General features: G+C 37.0%; 1 protein-coding gene across 1 annotated transcript in view; it reads left to right on the top strand.

Moving 5' to 3' along the window:
• Positions 1 to 17,348, top strand: part of CPLANE1 (ciliogenesis and planar polarity effector complex subunit 1) — a 175,812-nt gene that overhangs the window by 118,249 nt on the left and 40,215 nt on the right. The window contains exons 46-51 of the mRNA XM_064271392.1: positions 7,397 to 7,558; positions 9,658 to 9,688; positions 10,212 to 10,343; positions 13,357 to 13,522; positions 16,117 to 16,175; positions 16,811 to 16,978. Coding sequence (XP_064127462.1) covers positions 7,397 to 7,558; positions 9,658 to 9,688; positions 10,212 to 10,343; positions 13,357 to 13,522; positions 16,117 to 16,175; positions 16,811 to 16,978 — 718 coding nt within the window. The remainder of the gene's footprint in view (positions 1 to 7,396; positions 7,559 to 9,657; positions 9,689 to 10,211; positions 10,344 to 13,356; positions 13,523 to 16,116; positions 16,176 to 16,810; positions 16,979 to 17,348) is intronic.

Raw genomic sequence — 17,348 nt, 5'->3', positions numbered from 1 at the left:
GCCCAGGACAGATGGCTTTACTGATAAATTCTATCAATCATTTAAAGAAAAATTAACACCAATTCTTCTTAAACTCTTCCACAAAATAGGAGGGAACATTTCCTAATTCATTCTCTGAGGCCAGCATAACCTTGAAACTGAAGTCCAATAAAGACATTGCAAGAAGAGAAAATTACAGACCAATCAATATCCCTTATGAATATAGCTGCAAGAATCTTGGACAAAATACTAGTAAACCAAATCCAACAGCATATTGAAAGGATTATACACCATGACTGTCTATCCTGGGAGTGCAAAGGTGGTTCAACATTAGAAAATCAATCAGTGTATTATACATATTAATAGAATGAAGGAATAAACCTACATGATCATCTCAATATATACAGAAAAGGCATATGGCAAAATCCAGCAGCTTTTCATAATAAAAACACTCAATAAACTAGGTAAAAGGGAAGTTCCTTAACATGATAAAGGCATTTACAAAAAACTCACAGCTAACATCATCTCAGTGATGAAAGACTTAAAGCTTTCTCCTTATAAAGTCCAGAAGAAGACGAGTATGCCAGCTTTTGCCAGTGTTTTTTATTCAACGTTGTAATGGAAGTTCCAGCCGGAGCAATTAGGCAAGAAAAAGAAAAAGCATCCAAATTGGAAATGAAGAAGTAAAACTACCTCTATTCACAGATGACCTGATCCAAAAAAAAAAAAAAAATTCCAATCCCGGACACAGCAGGAGGAAATGTAGAACAGATCTCAAATTTACATAAAAAGACCAGCCTGAATGGTCTGACAGAAACTGGAGGAACCATCAGAACTGTGGCCCCCAGACTCACTGTTAGCCCAGAACTGAAACTATTCCCAAAGCCCACTCTTCAGACAAAGATAAGGCAGAACTACAAAACAAAAAGTAATACATGTAAGGAATGTGCTTCTTAGTTCAATCAGATATACAAGATCAAATGGGCAGCTCCTGTCCAAAAGCAGGATGAGAAGGTAGGAAGGGATAGGAACTGGTCAAAAGCACACAGGGTGCAGGGGGTGGAAGGGCAGTGTGCTGTCACATTGTGGGGATTGCAACTAATGTCAAAAACAGTATGTGTATAAATTTTTGTATGAGAAACTAACTTGAGCTGTAAAGTTTCACCGAAAGCACAACTAAAAAAAAAAAAAATCCCAAAGAATCCACAAGAAGCTACTAGAGCTAATAAACAAATTCAGCCAAGTTGCAGGGTACAAGATCAAAACACAGAAATCAGTTGTTTTTCTGTACTCCAGGAATAAGCAATGCAATAGGGAAATTAAAAAGCAATTCTATTTACAACACCATCTAAAAGGATAAAACACCTAGGTAGGAATAGATTTAACCAAGGAAATAAAAAACTTGTACACTCAAAACTATACATTGCTCAAAGAAATTAAAGAAAAATGTTGAATTGGAAAATGTTGTGTGATATGTATATATCTATCTATCTATATATATATATTTTACAATACTAGTTTTATAAAAAGAAAGAAGCTCTAAATAAATGGATATACATCTGCAGTCTTGGATTAGGAGACTTAATACCATTAAGATGTAAATACTGCCCAAAGCAGTCTACACATTCAGTGCAATTCCTATCAAAATCCCAACAGCCTATTTTGCAATAAGTGCATGAAAAGATGTTCAGTGTCACTAGTCATTGTTTTTGTTGTTGGGTGCTGTTAGAGTTGAGAACTGCCCCATAGGGTTTTCTAGGCTATAATATTTATGAGAGCAGATTGCCAGGTCTCTCTTCTGAGAAGTTGGTGGGTGGGTTCAAATCACCAACCTTTCAGTTAGCAGCCAGCAAGTAACCATTGCTCCACCAGGGCTCCTTTTCATTAGTCATTAAAAAAAAAAAAAAAAACCTGTTGCGTTGAGTTGATTCCGACTCATAGTGACCCTATAGGACAGAGTAGAACCGCCCCATAGAGTTTCCAAGGAGCGCCTGGTAGATTCAAATTGCTGACCTTTTGGTTAGCAGCCACAGCACTTAACCACTATGCTGCTAGGGTTTCCCATTAGTCATTAGGGAAATGAGATAACACTTCACAGCTACCAGGATGGCTGTTAACAATAAATAAATAACCAGAAAACAACAAGTGTTGCCAAGAATGTCAAGAAATTGAAGCCATTGTCCATTGCTGGTGGGAATGTAAAATGGTACAGCTGCATGGAAAACAGTGGTTCGTCAAAAAGTTAAGTATAACATTATCATATGATGTAGCAGTTCTACTCCTACAAATACACTTAAAAGAATTGAAAACAGGGGCTCAGACAAATACTTGGAATTGTTCATTGCAGCACTATTCACAATAACCAAAAGATGGAAACAGCCCAAGAGTCTGATTAAAAATGTGGTATAGCCACACAATGGAATATTATTGAACCATAAAAAGGAATGAAGTTCTGATACATGCTACATGGGTGAGCACTGAAAATATTATGCTAAAGGAAATAAGCCACAAAAAACAACAAATATGATTCAACTTATATAAAACACCTAGAATAGGCAAATTCATAGAGATAAAAAGTAGATTAGAGGTTACCAGGGGCTGGGGAAGAAGAGAATGAGGGAGAGGACTAATGGGTACAGCGTTTCTGTTTGGGGTGATAAAAAGTTTTGGAAATAGTGTGATGCTTGCCCAACATTTAATTAATGCCACTAAATTGTACACTTTTCAAAATTGTAAATTTTATGCTACATATATTTTACCACTATACAGATAGTTTAAAAATTGTCCACAATGATTGTGGAGTTGTCTGTCTTTCCCTGTAATTTTGCTAAATATTGCTTTATATATTTGAGGCTCTGTTGTAAGATGAATATAATTCAGACATTAATGCTTGTTGAATTGTGTCCCTTTTATTTTTAAGTAATGATCCTTTTTATACCTAGTAATGGTTTTTGACTTAAAGCCAATTTTGTCTAATATTAACCTTACTACCCCTGCTCTTTTTTGTTTGATATATCTTTTTTGATTCTTTTCTTTTTCACTTTAAAAAACCTTATTATGGAAAATTTTAAACACATATTAATAGAAGGCAGAATAGTATAAGTAACTCCATGTACCCAACATCCAACTTAAACTATTATCAAATCATGGCCAATCTTGTTTTTTTCTATACATCCCCCTACTCTTCTGGCCTTTTCCTGGATTATTGCATTGGGCAAATCAGCTGCAAGAGATCTCTTTAAAGAGTTAAAAAGCAAAGATGTCACCTTGAGGACTAAGGTGTGCCTGACCCAAGCCATGGTGTTTTCAGTCGCCTCATATGCATGCAAAACCTGGACAGTGAATAAGGAAGACTGATGAAGAATTGACATCTTTGAATTGTGGTGTTGGCGAAGAATATTGAATATGCCAGAGACTGCCAAAAAAACGAACAAATCTGTCTTGGAAGAAGTACAGTCAGAATGCTCTTTAAAAGCAAGGATGGTGAGACCGCATGTCACATACTTTGGACATGTTGTCAGGAGGGATCAGTCCCTGGAGGAGGACAACGTGCTTGGTAAAGTAGAGGGTCATTAAAAAAGAGGAAGATCCTCAATGAGATCGAGTGACACAGTGGCTGCAACAGTGGGCTCAAGCATAGCAACACTGGTGAGCATGGCACAGGACTGGGCAGTGTTTTGTTTTTTTTGTACATAGTTAGGGTCACTATGAGCCGGAACCCACTCGACGGCACCTAACACCACCACCACTACCCAGTCTTCTGACCTTTTCCTGGATTATTTTGAAGTTAATCCCAGACGGCACATCATTTTACCAATAAATGTTTTGTGTGTATCTCTAAAAGACATGGTCCCTCTTTTGTAACATAGGTACCATTGTCACTCCTTTTTTGAAAAAAAAATCTTCATGTCATCAGATATTCAGTCAGTGTTCAAATGTTGCCAGTTCTCTCATTTTTAAATATAGTTTATTCTAATTGGGATCCAGCTAAGGTCTATACTAGACATTTGTTTGATGTCTTATGAGTTTCTCTTAATCTCTAGGCTCCTCCTCCATCTTTCCACCCCCAGTGGCTTATTTATTGAAGAAATCAGCATGTGTGTCCTGAAGTATTTTTCAGAGATTGCATTTTGCTAATTGAGCCTCTCTGTTGTCATTTAGGAAACCCTGGTGGTGTAGTGGTTAAGTGTTAAGGCTGCTAACCAAAAGGTTGGCAGCTCAAATCCACTAGGTACTCCTTGGAAACTCTATGGGGCAGTTCTGCTCTGTCCTCTAGGGTCGCTATGAGTTGGAATCAACTTGACGACAATGGATTATGGGTTTTTTTTTACAGGTTGTCATTTAACATGTTCCTCTGTCCTTTGTATTTCTTGGACATCCCTTTACTTTTAAACTGTGTGATCACGTAGTTGTGTTCAGCATATAATTAGGTTTCATTCCTTTAAATAAAATACTCTGTCTCTTAATCGTCAAAATAATCAGTTTACATTTATTCTGATTACTGATATATTTGGGTTTATTTCTGTAATCTTAGCTGGTGCTTCTTATTTACCATGCATTTTTTTTTCCTTCCGTTCTTTCTTGCCTTCTATTTGGTTAATTTTTCTGTATTCTCTTCCCCACATGGGTTCAGAAATGATACATTCTATTTTTAATCTTTTATTTTTTTAATTTTATTTATTTTGTTGTTGTTGACAATATACACAGCAAAACATACACCAATTCAACAGTTCCTACACATACAATTCAGTGACACTGATTGTATTCTTTGAGTTGTGCAACTATTCTCACCCTCCTTTTCTGAGTTGTTCCTTTCTCATTAACATAAACTTACTGCCCCTTAAGGTTCCTATCAAATCTTTTTTTTTCCTTTTTTAAAATTGTACTTTAGATGAAGGTTTACAGAACAAACTAGTTTCTCATTAAACAGTACACGTATTGTTTTACGACATTGGTTAACAGCCCCATGACTTGTCAACACTCCCTTCTAAACCTTGGTTCCCTATTACCAACTTTCCTGTCCGCTTCTGCCTTCTAGTCCTTGCCCCTGGGCTGCTGTGCCCCTTTAGTCTCGTTTTGTTTTATGAGCCTGTTCAATCTTTGGCTGAAGGGTGAACTTCAGGAGTGACTTCTTTACTGACATGAAAGGGTGTCCAGGGGCCATACTCTCAGGGTCAGTCTCTGTTAGGCCAGCAAGTCTGGTCTTTCTTTTTGAGTTAGAATTTTGTTCTACATTTTTCTCCAGCTCTGTCCAGGACCCTCTGTGGTGATCCCTATCAGAGAGGTCAGTGATGGTAGCCTGGCACCATCTAGTTGTACTGGATTTGATTATCCATTCTTCTGTTGATGGGCATCTAGGTTGTTTCCATCTTTTTGCTATTGTGAACAATGCTGCAGTGAACATGGGTATGCATATGTCTATTCGTGTGAAGACTCTTACTTCTCTGGGAGATATTCGTAGGAGCTGTTTTTAATCTTTCAGAAGTTGAGTTGAGTTTTCCACATTCATAGTTGTGTTAAAATTTAAGGCAAATGTATCTACATCTAAAACAATATAAAAACTTTAGAATTTTAACATGATCTGTTTCTCCCATCTTCTATTATATTATTTTCTAATACTTTAGATCTACCTTCTTTTTACTCCTCCTCAATGAATCTGTCTATATTTTATTTTTATTAAGTCAGTGTTTATTTAGAATTTATCAACCTGTCTGCCAGTTTTTTTTGCCCACAGTTGTGTCTTGCATTCACTTCTTCTTCAGGGATTCCATTTCCACCTTCCTCCCTTTGTTTGTTCTTTCATTTAGAATCTGTTAGTGATAAATTCTCCCAGACTTTGAAAATATCTCTAATTTTTCCATAATTCTTGAATAATAGTTTATAGCTGAGTACAGAATTCTAGGTCGATGGTTATTTTCATCAGCATTTAAAAGATATTAACTACTGACATATTTAAAACCTAATTCATATTACTTTTGTTCTATCAGTCTAAGTGCTGTTCCTGTATCTCTGATTGGTTATAAAATTTTCTCTGTAGTGTTGGTTTACTGCTTTTTTGATACAGTGTGTCTAAGTGTGTATTTCTTTTTATTTATCCATTATAGAAGTAGGAGTGATTCTTCAATCTGAAGTTTCAACATTGGCAATTTTTCACCCATTATCTTTTGGAATATTGCCTGTTCCCCATTTTTTCTGTTCTTTCTTGTAAAATGCCTATTAGAGGTATATTGCACCTTCTTGCTCTATTTCTTCTCTCTTTTAACCACTTCTTCACAATTTTCACCTCTGTATTTCTCAGTGATATGATTTTCTCAGATCTATCTTCTAGTGTACTAATATTCTTTTCTGGTATATCTTATTTGAATTTTTTAACTATTCATTAGGATTCTCATTTCAGTGATTACATTTTTAATTTCAGTAAGTTCCATTTATTACCTCTTCAAATCTATCTTTCTTTGTCTATACTGTCCTGTTGTTTTACTATGGTTTCTATTCTTATTTTTATCTATTTAATAATTTTAGTCATATTATAGACCCTTTCAGATTGTTTTATTTCATATGCTCATGTTTATATTCTTAGTTGTGTAATCTGCAGATTGATTCTCTTTGATAGTTGTTTCTTTGTGTAATTTGTAATTTTTATCATGGGTTTATCTTTACCAAGTTTCGGGTAGATTGTGTATGCTTGTCTTTCGAGTGCTTTTGCATTGCTTCCTGCTAGCGTTGAAGCAGAAAAAAAATTTGGACAGGTTTTTATATAAATTATTTGGCTTAGGGTTGAAGTACTACATAGATAATATAAATCGAGACTTTATATCTGCTCGTGGCAAGAGAGGGGTTTCATTGCCCAGAGTTGAGTTAACTTTTTCCCACTCATTGTTCAGGCAGATGGAAAACATCTTTGCTGCTTCTTCAGGGCAGGGTTATTCTTGTCCCCCGTTTAATGGACTGCGCTATCCTTCAGAACTCTAGGCCATATGCAATTACCTGTCTTTCTCACTGCAGTCTCAGAAACCACATCTCTTGTCATTCTGTGTACTAACCTACATCATTGTCTACTTACTGCTCTACCCTGATTTCTCCTTTTAGAGGGCTTGGCTATGTATTTCCTAACTTCTTTTTATTTTAATTTAGCATTTCTTTGTTTTTTATTGCAGAGTGTGGGCCTATCTATTTTACTTCAATCTGCTTTTTTTTTCTGAAGTTGATAGTAAATCTAGTTATTTTTTTTATTATGGGAGAGTTTTAATTTAACTTTCAAATTAAATTAATTTCTTATAATGTAGAAAGCAATCAGAATATGTTGCAGACTTGTAATATAACTGCATTGCATCTGGAAGTGTTAGCTAATTGATATTTTTCCGTGTAATTTTTTTCCTTCTATTTTCTCTTAATCATATTGTATGCTCTGGATTAGTGCATTTCCTGACTCATATGGATAAAGAAGATCAAAGCGACAAAGAGGAGACTTCAGAACCTGAATTTTCTGTAAAAGAAAATTACTCAAGTCAGAAAGCCAGTGTGTTTCCTTCTGCCGACTCAGCTGTCAGCCTTTCCACTGACCATACTGCTACCGCTGGTATCGTTCTTCCCTTGTTTCATTTACATTCTTATTTGCCATTGTAATGTCACTGAAGAGATTTATTGGGAATATCGTTTTGAAGGGTTTATGAAGCCATTTGTAATATTTATTAATTTTAGGGGAAGGGAATTTAGAAATTGTACCATTCACATGAACACCTCTGTCATCTCAACACAATAAGATATACTGCAGCCATGCTTCATATCTCTGTAACATATAAAATGTTAAATATAAGCAACTGGAAATACTGTAATATTCAATTTTTACTAAAATTGAGAAAACTAAACCCTTTGTCAATTATGCGAATTTTGAGTTTTAATTTGAGAACAAAATAATGGCTATCATTTATTGAGCCTTTACCTTCTGCCAGGTGTTGTGTTGTTTTACATCCATCATCCCTTGTTTAAGCCCTGGCCTATGAGCTGGATACTATTGTCACCATTTTATAGTTGAGGATATTAAGGCTGAGAAAGGTTGAGTGTCACTTTTAGTTCTATTTCATTTGAAGCTGACAATTAAAAATAGTATCCTTTCATCCTAATGAATACATATAGGCATGTGCATAATAGATACAAAACAGTTGAACCCCTGACAATGGCTTGGAATTTTGTTTTGCTTTCAGTTATTGATGGTTAGTAATGATGATTTTACTCAGTGTTTATGATGTGTTTTATTATTCTTACTAAAGTGTTATAACCAGTAAAAAAAAAAAAAAAAAAAAATGCTGTTTTTAATTGACATTGCTGTTATTTAAACACGGCATATAAAAGAAAAGCTATTAAGAAGCTGGTTTTGAATCTTGTAATTTGTTCTTCTCTAAGTTCTCCTAGATTCCATTTGTATTTTAGTTGTCAGCATATAGGGTAATAATTTCCACTTTATGGAGCTGTTGTGAATATTAAGTATCATATATAAAGCACCTAGCCAAGAATCTGATTCCTGTAGGTTTCTTGGTCACTGGTAGCTTTCTCTCCTTCCTAAGGGGGAGGATTCCTAAGGGGCAAATGGGGTTTGGACTCATGGGCTAGGTTGTAGAAGGTTCTAATTGCATGTGAAACATTTAGATCCTTTTATTCTTGGTAATCATTGGAGAATTTTGAGCAGAGGAGTAAAATGAGAAGGTTTTGAGGAAGGCTAGACTGGAAGCAAGGAGCCCTGGTGGCACAACTGTTAAGTGTTCAGCTACTAACCAAAAGGTCAGAGGCTCAAACCCATCAAATGCTCAACAGGAGAAGAACACCTGGTGTTCTGCTCCCGTAAAGATCACAGCCCAGGCAACCCAACAGGGTCGCTGTGAGTCTGCAGCAACTCCACGACACACAACAGCAACAAAAACAACTGACTGGAAGTGTAGACCAGTTAGTAAGCTATTAAATTATTCTCACCTGTGAAATAATGAGAGCCTGGTCAATGTTGTGGGAAAAGAGAAACAGATGGATACGGGAGACTTTCTGAATAAGTAACTGAGTGCCCTCAGAAACTAAGTGGATAAAAAAGGAGGAGGAGAAAAACAATGCTGCTTAGTGTTGTCAGTGATAGGCATATGACTAAGTCTGATGTCAAACTCTAAAGCACTCTGAGTCCCAATGTAATAGTTTAAGGTCATGCTAGGATATATGATTGGCCATATCCAGCACAGTTTTAAACATGAGAGTGGAACTTGGATGAGAGTTAGGCTTGAAAACACATCTAAGAACCTTTCATTTAATTATACAGTTAAGGCTAGAGAGTGCATCTGTTCACTGTGAGAATAAATGAAGAAGGGAAAAGGGCCAAGGACCAACCTTGTTAAATGTCACCCGTTAAAGAGCAGGGAGACCTTTCCTAGTGAGCAGAACAGGTGAGCAGAGCCTGGAGATTTGCAAGAAGTGAGTGGCTGACAGTTCCGTGTGCCACCAGAAAGTCAAGAATGAAGACTGAGTTGTAAGGACTTTGGGGGCTTTCAGTGTCATCAGGAGTAGGAAGGGCAAGTTGGGGACAAAGGCAGGCCCAAAAAGCTAAAAATATTTCAGTTTCTGCTTATATTTTATTTGGTTTAATAATTGAAAGAAAAAAATAACCGCCCTATAATTTTAATGTTTCTTTTTTTTTTTAAGGTATGAATAACAGTGGTGAGTTTTTTGAGAGGTAAATATTCTAAGGTTTTTTTTTAATTCACAGTTTTACATAAAGTTGAGTATAAATGATGTGTTCTGGAAATTTTGTTGTTCATATGTATGTGAAATTCTGCATTCTACATCTTATGGTGATTAAAGAATATAATAAATTCCGATTGGGAATGGGGGTGCCTTAAAAACTGAATTTTGTCATATCGCTTACTGTTTTACCACAGGTAATTAGAATACAATAGACTACTTTTGTTAAATTTGCTTTTAATAAATATATTTTAAATTTGTGGAGGTTGGACCTATAGAGGTTTTCTCCTGGGCCTTATGTTTGATATTGTTTAGAATAGCTACCATCATCAGTTATTATTAGGCTTTCCCCTAAAGGCATTGCAATTACAGAAAAAGAGGAAACATTAGATATGTTTATCTCATTAGGTTCGTTTATGCTCCTAGAGGGCAAAGTTTTACGTGTGTATTTTTGCTTAATGTAATTAAGTTGTAGATACTGACTTACATTTCTCAAATTGTGTTTGCCAATGAAGTGTTTCAGTAGATCCACTCCAGATGACTGGATTGACTGATATTGCAGACATTATTGGTGACCTTATAACAAAAGATGGAGTTTCCAGTGAAGAGCTTGGCTTAACAGAACAACAAGCCAAGACTATCTCCAGGTAATCATTGAATAATGAGCTTTTTTTGTGTTTGTGTGCTTTAGGTTAAAGTTTACAGAACAAATTAGCTTCCCATTCAATAGTTTGTACATAAAGTGTTTCATGACCTTGGTTCCATTCTCCACAGTGTGTCAGCACTCTCCCCATTTCCACCCTGGTTTCCCCATTTTCCTTCATCCTGATTTTCTACCTCTTCCTGACTTCTTATCTTTGCTTTTGGGCAGATAATGCTCTTTTGATATTGTATAAGTAATTATCCTAAGGAGTTCGTTCCTCTCGGTTGTTACTGTTTATCTTAAGTACTTGTGTTTGGCTGGGAGGTAGTCTTGGGGAAATGGCTTCAGTTCAGGTCAGAGGGGTATATTAGGGGAATAATGAGCTTTTAACCCCTTTAACATGTTATGGTTTAAGAATGTTCAAAATTGGCCGCATTCTAATGTGATTTTTATGAAATAAAATAAGCTTAGAAGATATTTCGTTTTTCATAAATACATGTGGTGATATTTATGTTTCATTCCCCCTCCCTACCCCCACAGTATAGACCTAATACAGCATATCTGTGTCTTGAGAGTTTTCCCAAGGCCTCATCAGTCTGAGTACAACATAAATTTAACGCTATTTCTTTTTAGAAGTGATTAATGATTTTAGTACTCTAAATATTAACCCTTGGTATTTTATGAATTTTAAATAGCCTTTCCTTGGAACATTAGGTTCAAATGTTTTTCCTTGCAACCCTTCTTGGGCCAGGAATTAGTTCCTGATAGAATGAAGACTGGCTCTGCTCCTAATGCTTCCCTGAAATGCATGCCCCTTTTGGCAAACATATATTAAAGAGTCAGTGGTATGAAGCCAGCTATGCTTCTTTATATCCTAGTTGACTTAAACTTATCATCTCAGTGAAATGTATTAAAATTAAACTTACAAGGCTGTTACCTCAAAAATATACAAAAAAGACAATTTCTGTTTAATTCATGGAATTATCTTCTCGAATACTGAATACACCATGGACTACCAGAAGAATGAACAAATCTGTCTTGGAAGAAGTACATCCAGAATGCTCCTTAGAAGCAAGGATAGTGAGACTTTGTCTCATGTACTTTGGGCATGTTATCAGGAGAGGCTTGTCCCTGGAGAAGGACATCAGGCTTGGTAAAGTAGAGGGTCAGCAAAAAAGAGGAAGACCTACAACAGTGCAGGCACAGTGGCTGCAACAATGGGTTCAAACATAGCAACAATTGTGAGCATGGTGCAGGATCGGGCTGTGTTCCGTCTGTTGTACGTAGGATTGCTATGAGTCATAACCGACTCTACAGCACCTAACGACAACGTTATGACTTCACTGTCTAGATTAGATAGACCCTGACTCCCCAGTAAAACATGTTTAGTTAGCTTCAATCACATATATAGGAATTGGTCTTTGTCCTTTTTTAAATTTATGATCGTTCTATGAATATTTCATCAATATTCTAAATGTCAAGAATTGGAATAAAAACAAAATACTGTTTTCACTCTGTGGGGGGTGTCAGCAAAGAGCTTAAAGACTAAAAATGAGAGCCAGTGAGAGGACTTAGTACTCCAGAAGTGAGGTGGCTCAGATTGGAGAGTGCAAGACAACAGAATTGAGTAAACACTGGAGACTGCCAGGAAGAGGTGAGAATGATGACTTTCTACTTGGATGACTGAGTTGATGGTGATTTCTGTACCAAGATAGAGAATGCAGTGTAAGATCCGTAAGGTGCCAGGAGAAGATTCCATTGGTAATATTCATTGGTGCATTAGTAGTAGGTCCTCCAAGAAGCAAGTGCCAAGATGGAATTTAGAAGGACAACAGATTTATTTGAAGAAATGACTGTGAGGGAAAAAAGGGGAGGGAGCCAGAGGAGTTGGGGGCAGCCATCAGACTATAGTACCAGTGTGGAGCTGACCCAGTGTTGGTCATCTCCACGATCATACCCAGGCTTGATGTTTTGCTAGAAAAACTCACAGGACTCAGCATATAGTCTTACTCATGCCTATAAGTTATTACAGCAAAAGAGGTCAAAGGAAAAGCATCAAGGAGAAAAGGTACATGGGGTGAAGTCTGGGGAGAGCTAGACATGTAAGTTTCCAAGAGAATCCTCTTCCAGTGGGGCCCTACAGGACACACTTGTGACAACATGTGTAAAATACTGACTGCCAGGGAAGCTCATTTGAGACTCAGCCCAAGGTTTTTCTTGGAGGCTTTACTTGTAGGTCCCCCTCTGCCCACCACGTACCAGGATTCCAGACTTCCAGAAGGAAAGCAGGTGTTCTGCACAACCACACTGTTTATGGAAACAGTTTAGGCACAGTGAGCCTCTCTTCTCAGTTTTGGGAATCATGAGAGTCTTTCTGAAATCCAAGTTCCCAGATGTCAACCAAGGGCCAACCCTGTAAGAGGTCCCTTGTAAAGATAGCGGTCTCAGGCTTGCTATTTTAACCCTATTCTACATAGACCCCTATGAGGGAGAGAGAGGAGGAAGGAGGATTGGGAAGTCTCAGATTACAGTACAGTTCTAAGAAAGTTTCAGCCAGGTGAATAGCAAGAACTCAAGCCAGAGTCACCCATCAGAGGAATCTTGTGTCTTGCAAGAAATGGGCCTGCCATCATATCACAGCCGTGCTCAGGCATTAGCCAGCCCGTGGGAAGTGCCATGTGGACATGAACATGGGAGTAGATCCAGAAGTCTAGGAAGCTGAGTAATGTTTTTAGACTTAGGAAAAGACCCATGTAAAAGGAAGTTTAAAGCAGAAGGGGAAATCACTTGTGTAAGTTACAGAGTAGTGTAGGATGAAGACTGAAGAGGCCCTTGGTGACCTTTCTGAGATCATTTTCAGTGAATTTCAGAGCGACAGGTTAGAGTGAGTTTGCTAGAGACCTTAAACGTATACAACTTTTCAAGAGGGCCAAACTCTTACAAAATAAAAAGTATTAGTTGTGATACTGGCAACAAATGTAAAAAGGAAGTGATACCCTACCTATTAAATTTCTCAGGATTCAGCATACTTCTGGCAGACGTCCACAAAGAAGTGAGAAGGAGAGAAGAGAGATTCGCATCTGGATGAAAAGAAAACAAAAAGAAAGAATGGCAGAGTACTTACATCAGCTGGCAGAAAAGAGAAGGCAAGAGCATGCTCCTTTCTGTCCCAGGAACAATCCAGTAAGTCTGCAGTAAAAAGGGTAAAGTAATTATCACAGAATATGTGTAATTTTTTCCTGGCTAAAATTCAAGAAAAGGATTGATATAATTTGGATACATTTTTAATTTGGAAGAAAGAAAAGTCAACATTTAAGAAAAGTAAAGAAATGACCTTACTAAACTAGGTTCTGTTGAACTATCTTAAATATTTTTTCTCCCCCAGGCTGATCATGGCTCTAGCATTAACCAAGTGAGGAGGTTGAATGATTGGGTGACCAGTTGGAGTTGTTCCTTTAATTTTCGATGAGATTCAATGGCAGTTGAACAACTATGCATGTTAAAACTATTTTCTACCATTTTTAAAAAATATACTTTCTGTGCATAAGTTATCTACAAAGCACACAAAAAAGTTATGGTCCAGTCACATAACAACAGAACAATGGTACATCTGTGTGTGCATTTTTTTTTTTTATTCAACTGCCTTTTAAACTCTCAGCCTTCATTTACATACCTTGTAATATGTACAGAGCCTTGACTATCAATCGCTCTGGCTAGATCAAGAGTATTTTTCTTCAAAAGGTAAATCACGTTACTATGAAAATCACATTTATATTACATGTAGATTAGTTTATCTTTTACTTTGTAATATAAAAATATAACACTTCATTTTTTCAGCATCATAAAGTTGTCCAATTTAAGTACCAAATGGTGCAAAAGCAGGCAAACCACTTTTCAAAATGTGTCATTTACTTACCTGTCTTCTGAAGAAAGCATGTTGGTGGTAACAACCTTTTCTTGATAGCTCTAGAGACATGGTAGTGACCTTCTGGGCTACTGAGATACGTGACCAGAATTTTGAAAGTGTGTGTGTATTCATGTTCCCCCACCCTTTGGGGTGATTCCAACATCACCCCATTGTCGGCCAAGCAAATACCCAAGATACTTAGAAATGTATTCAAATTTAGAATAAATTAACTCTGAGGGCATAAGTACTGTTTGGTTCATAGACTTTGTGACATTTGCACCAAGATTTTGGGCACTTGTTTCTTTATTTTCAGCTTCTGTTTTGGTGAAGGTGTGGGACTAATGAAGGAGCCCTGGGGGCACAGTGGTTAAACACTTAGTTGCTAACCGAAATGTTGGCAGTTTGAACCCACCAGCAGCTCTGCAGGAGAAAGATGTGTTGGTCTACTTCTGTAAAGATTACAGTCTTGGAAATCCTATGGTGCAGTTCTACTCTTTCCTATAGGGTCACTACGAGCTGGAATCAACTCGACCGCAGTGGATTTAGTTTTATGGAATTAGTGTTGCTATGAGTTGGAATCGACTTGACGGCAATGGGTTCGGGTTTTTTAATGGAATTTAAGGCGTCCTTGGGTGGTGCAAGTGGTTAAGCACTCAACCGCTAACTGAAAGGTTGGTGATTCATACCCACCCAGAGGCACTGTGAAGACAGGCCTGGCAATCTGTTTCATAGCCTTAAAAGCCCTGTGGAGCAGCTCTGCGCTACACACATGAGGTCACCATGAGTTGGAACGGACTCAATGGCAACAAACAACAACGATGGAATTTATTTGAATTTCCATCAGAAATTGATTAAGACCTTTAATTTGTTACTACTTCCAAAAGGAACTTGAGAAAATTAATTCACTTTTGGGTGCCTGCTTTTAGATGTACAATTGTGTATGAAAAGACTTAACTTCATTAGTAACTCACAACAATAACTTAAAGTTCTGGAATGATAAGATGTATATATCTGACATTTCTCAGTTTGCCTTATGGTACATAAGTTTGCAGAGTTTACAAGTCACAGTGAGTTCACTGTAGCAGGTTTCTGTTAAGCATTTTAAAAACATAATTTAAGGAGTCCCTTAACTGATTTTAAATGTCTTGACTCATTTCTGCTTTATCAGCCAAAATTAAACTCAGGACCTGTACAGATAGTCCCTGGGTTACGAACATCTGTGAGCCAACCCCTGTAAAGCCTATTATATTAAAATTCAAGGTGCACATAATAATTGGTAATAACAAACAGATGCTACTTTGTGACGCACATCAAAACATTGTTTATTATTATTACTGTAGTGTTATGTTAAAGATGTTTTAGTGTATCTGGATGTGTTTTCTTTAATGTTTTTTATGCATAGAAAGGTACAATATAAACTGTACATTAAGACAAATGTTTGACCAGCTGACGTTTAGATACAAACCATACCTAACTGTTCTGACTTATGTACAAATTTAACTTAAAGACAGATTTAGGAATGGAATCCTTTTGTAGTCCAGGGAATGCCTATACTAAATGTAGGTGTCTTTATCTCAAAAATGCTTCTATTTTTTCATTTTAAATGCAGCTGATAATATTCTCCCCTTTGAAGAAAATACATTAATTTCATTAGGAAAATATATTTTGCATCCCATTTATTAAATTGGATTTTACTTTAATTACATGATGCTCCAGTTTAACATTTTCATGTTTTGTAAAACACTGTTTCTAAATAGCAAAATTATGTTTTGACCTCTTAATAAAATTGATTAGTGGAACATCTTATTTTCCATGGATTATAATTATGTGAACTGAACAATAATGAACTAACTGAGTATTTCTTGTGCAGTTTTACATGACTTCAAGGGAAATCAGGCTGAAACAGAAGATGAAGTATGAAAAAGACAGGTGAGTTTGGTAGCTGTCATCTGAGCACTCTCTCTAGCTTGTTAATCCTAGGCATAGATAATGGCTTCAAACCAAATCCGTTGCCTCAGAGTCAATTCTAACTTACAGCGACCCTACAGGACAGAGTAGAGCTGCCCCATAGGGTTTCCAAGGCTGTAATCTTTACATGAGTAGACTGCCACATCTTTCTCCCCGAGAGCGGCTAGTGGGTTTGAACCACTGAATGCCTTAGGAGTTCTGTTTTTCAGAATTGTTCCTTTTTTTGTCAATAAACAGAAAATTCTGGGAGAAATCACTGCAAAGAAAAAAAAGTGACTCACTACCTTTTAAGCAATTTGTTTTCAATTTTTTTTGTTCCATTCCATTTTTATGACTTTTATTTCTGTTGGTCCCTTCCCTCTCCCAGCCTAGACATGTACTTGCGACTGAGACATTCCAGATGCCCCACAGGCCGTAACTGTAAGCACCAGTAATAATACCGCCTAATGACTTTCAGAAATCTGACCAACCAAAGTATTTTTGAAAAGCACCGAAGAAAAAAAGGCTGGGTGGTCTTCAAACACTATGCCCCCTCTGAAAGTATGAACCGAAAGTGACTCTTTTAGTAAATGATGTTTAATTTTTTTTGTCCAAAGGTTGCTACTCTCTGACCACTACAGTCGTCGAATCTCACAAGCATACAGTCTGATGAATGAACTGTTATCTGAATCAGTGCAGCTACCAACAACTGCACAGAAACCACTGCCTAACAAACGAAGAACAGCTCAGGTTTCCAGACAGGGACACTCCCCTTGTCCAAACAGGTAAGACAAGTTTTGGCGTGCCATTTGGCAAGATAACTTAGGCCTGATAAGAAGAAATGCAGTACTTTTGTAAGCCAAGTTCAACGTATCTGCATCTACCCTGCTCAGAGTTATGATGATGAAGAAAAAACATAGCCCCACAATCATGAGATCTTTATAAATTTGTAGAACCACCAAGACAAAAGGCAGAAATGACATTAATCTTCTACATTAGATATAACAAAACACTTCAGTATACCTGATATGATTTGATATCTGTTCAACCCTGTTTTTGTTATTTGTCTGTAATTTGCTTCCTGCCTTCCTTCTCTCCCTTGTCATCTCCCTTCTCACAGAAACAGCCTATCCCACCAGCTCCCGCTTCTCCTTC

The sequence above is a fragment of the Loxodonta africana genome, chromosome 2, assembly GCF_030014295.1.
Source record: "Loxodonta africana isolate mLoxAfr1 chromosome 2, mLoxAfr1.hap2, whole genome shotgun sequence".
NCBI classification, from domain to species: domain Eukaryota; kingdom Metazoa; phylum Chordata; class Mammalia; order Proboscidea; family Elephantidae; genus Loxodonta; species Loxodonta africana.
This window is presented reverse-complemented; position numbering and strand designations above follow the sequence as displayed.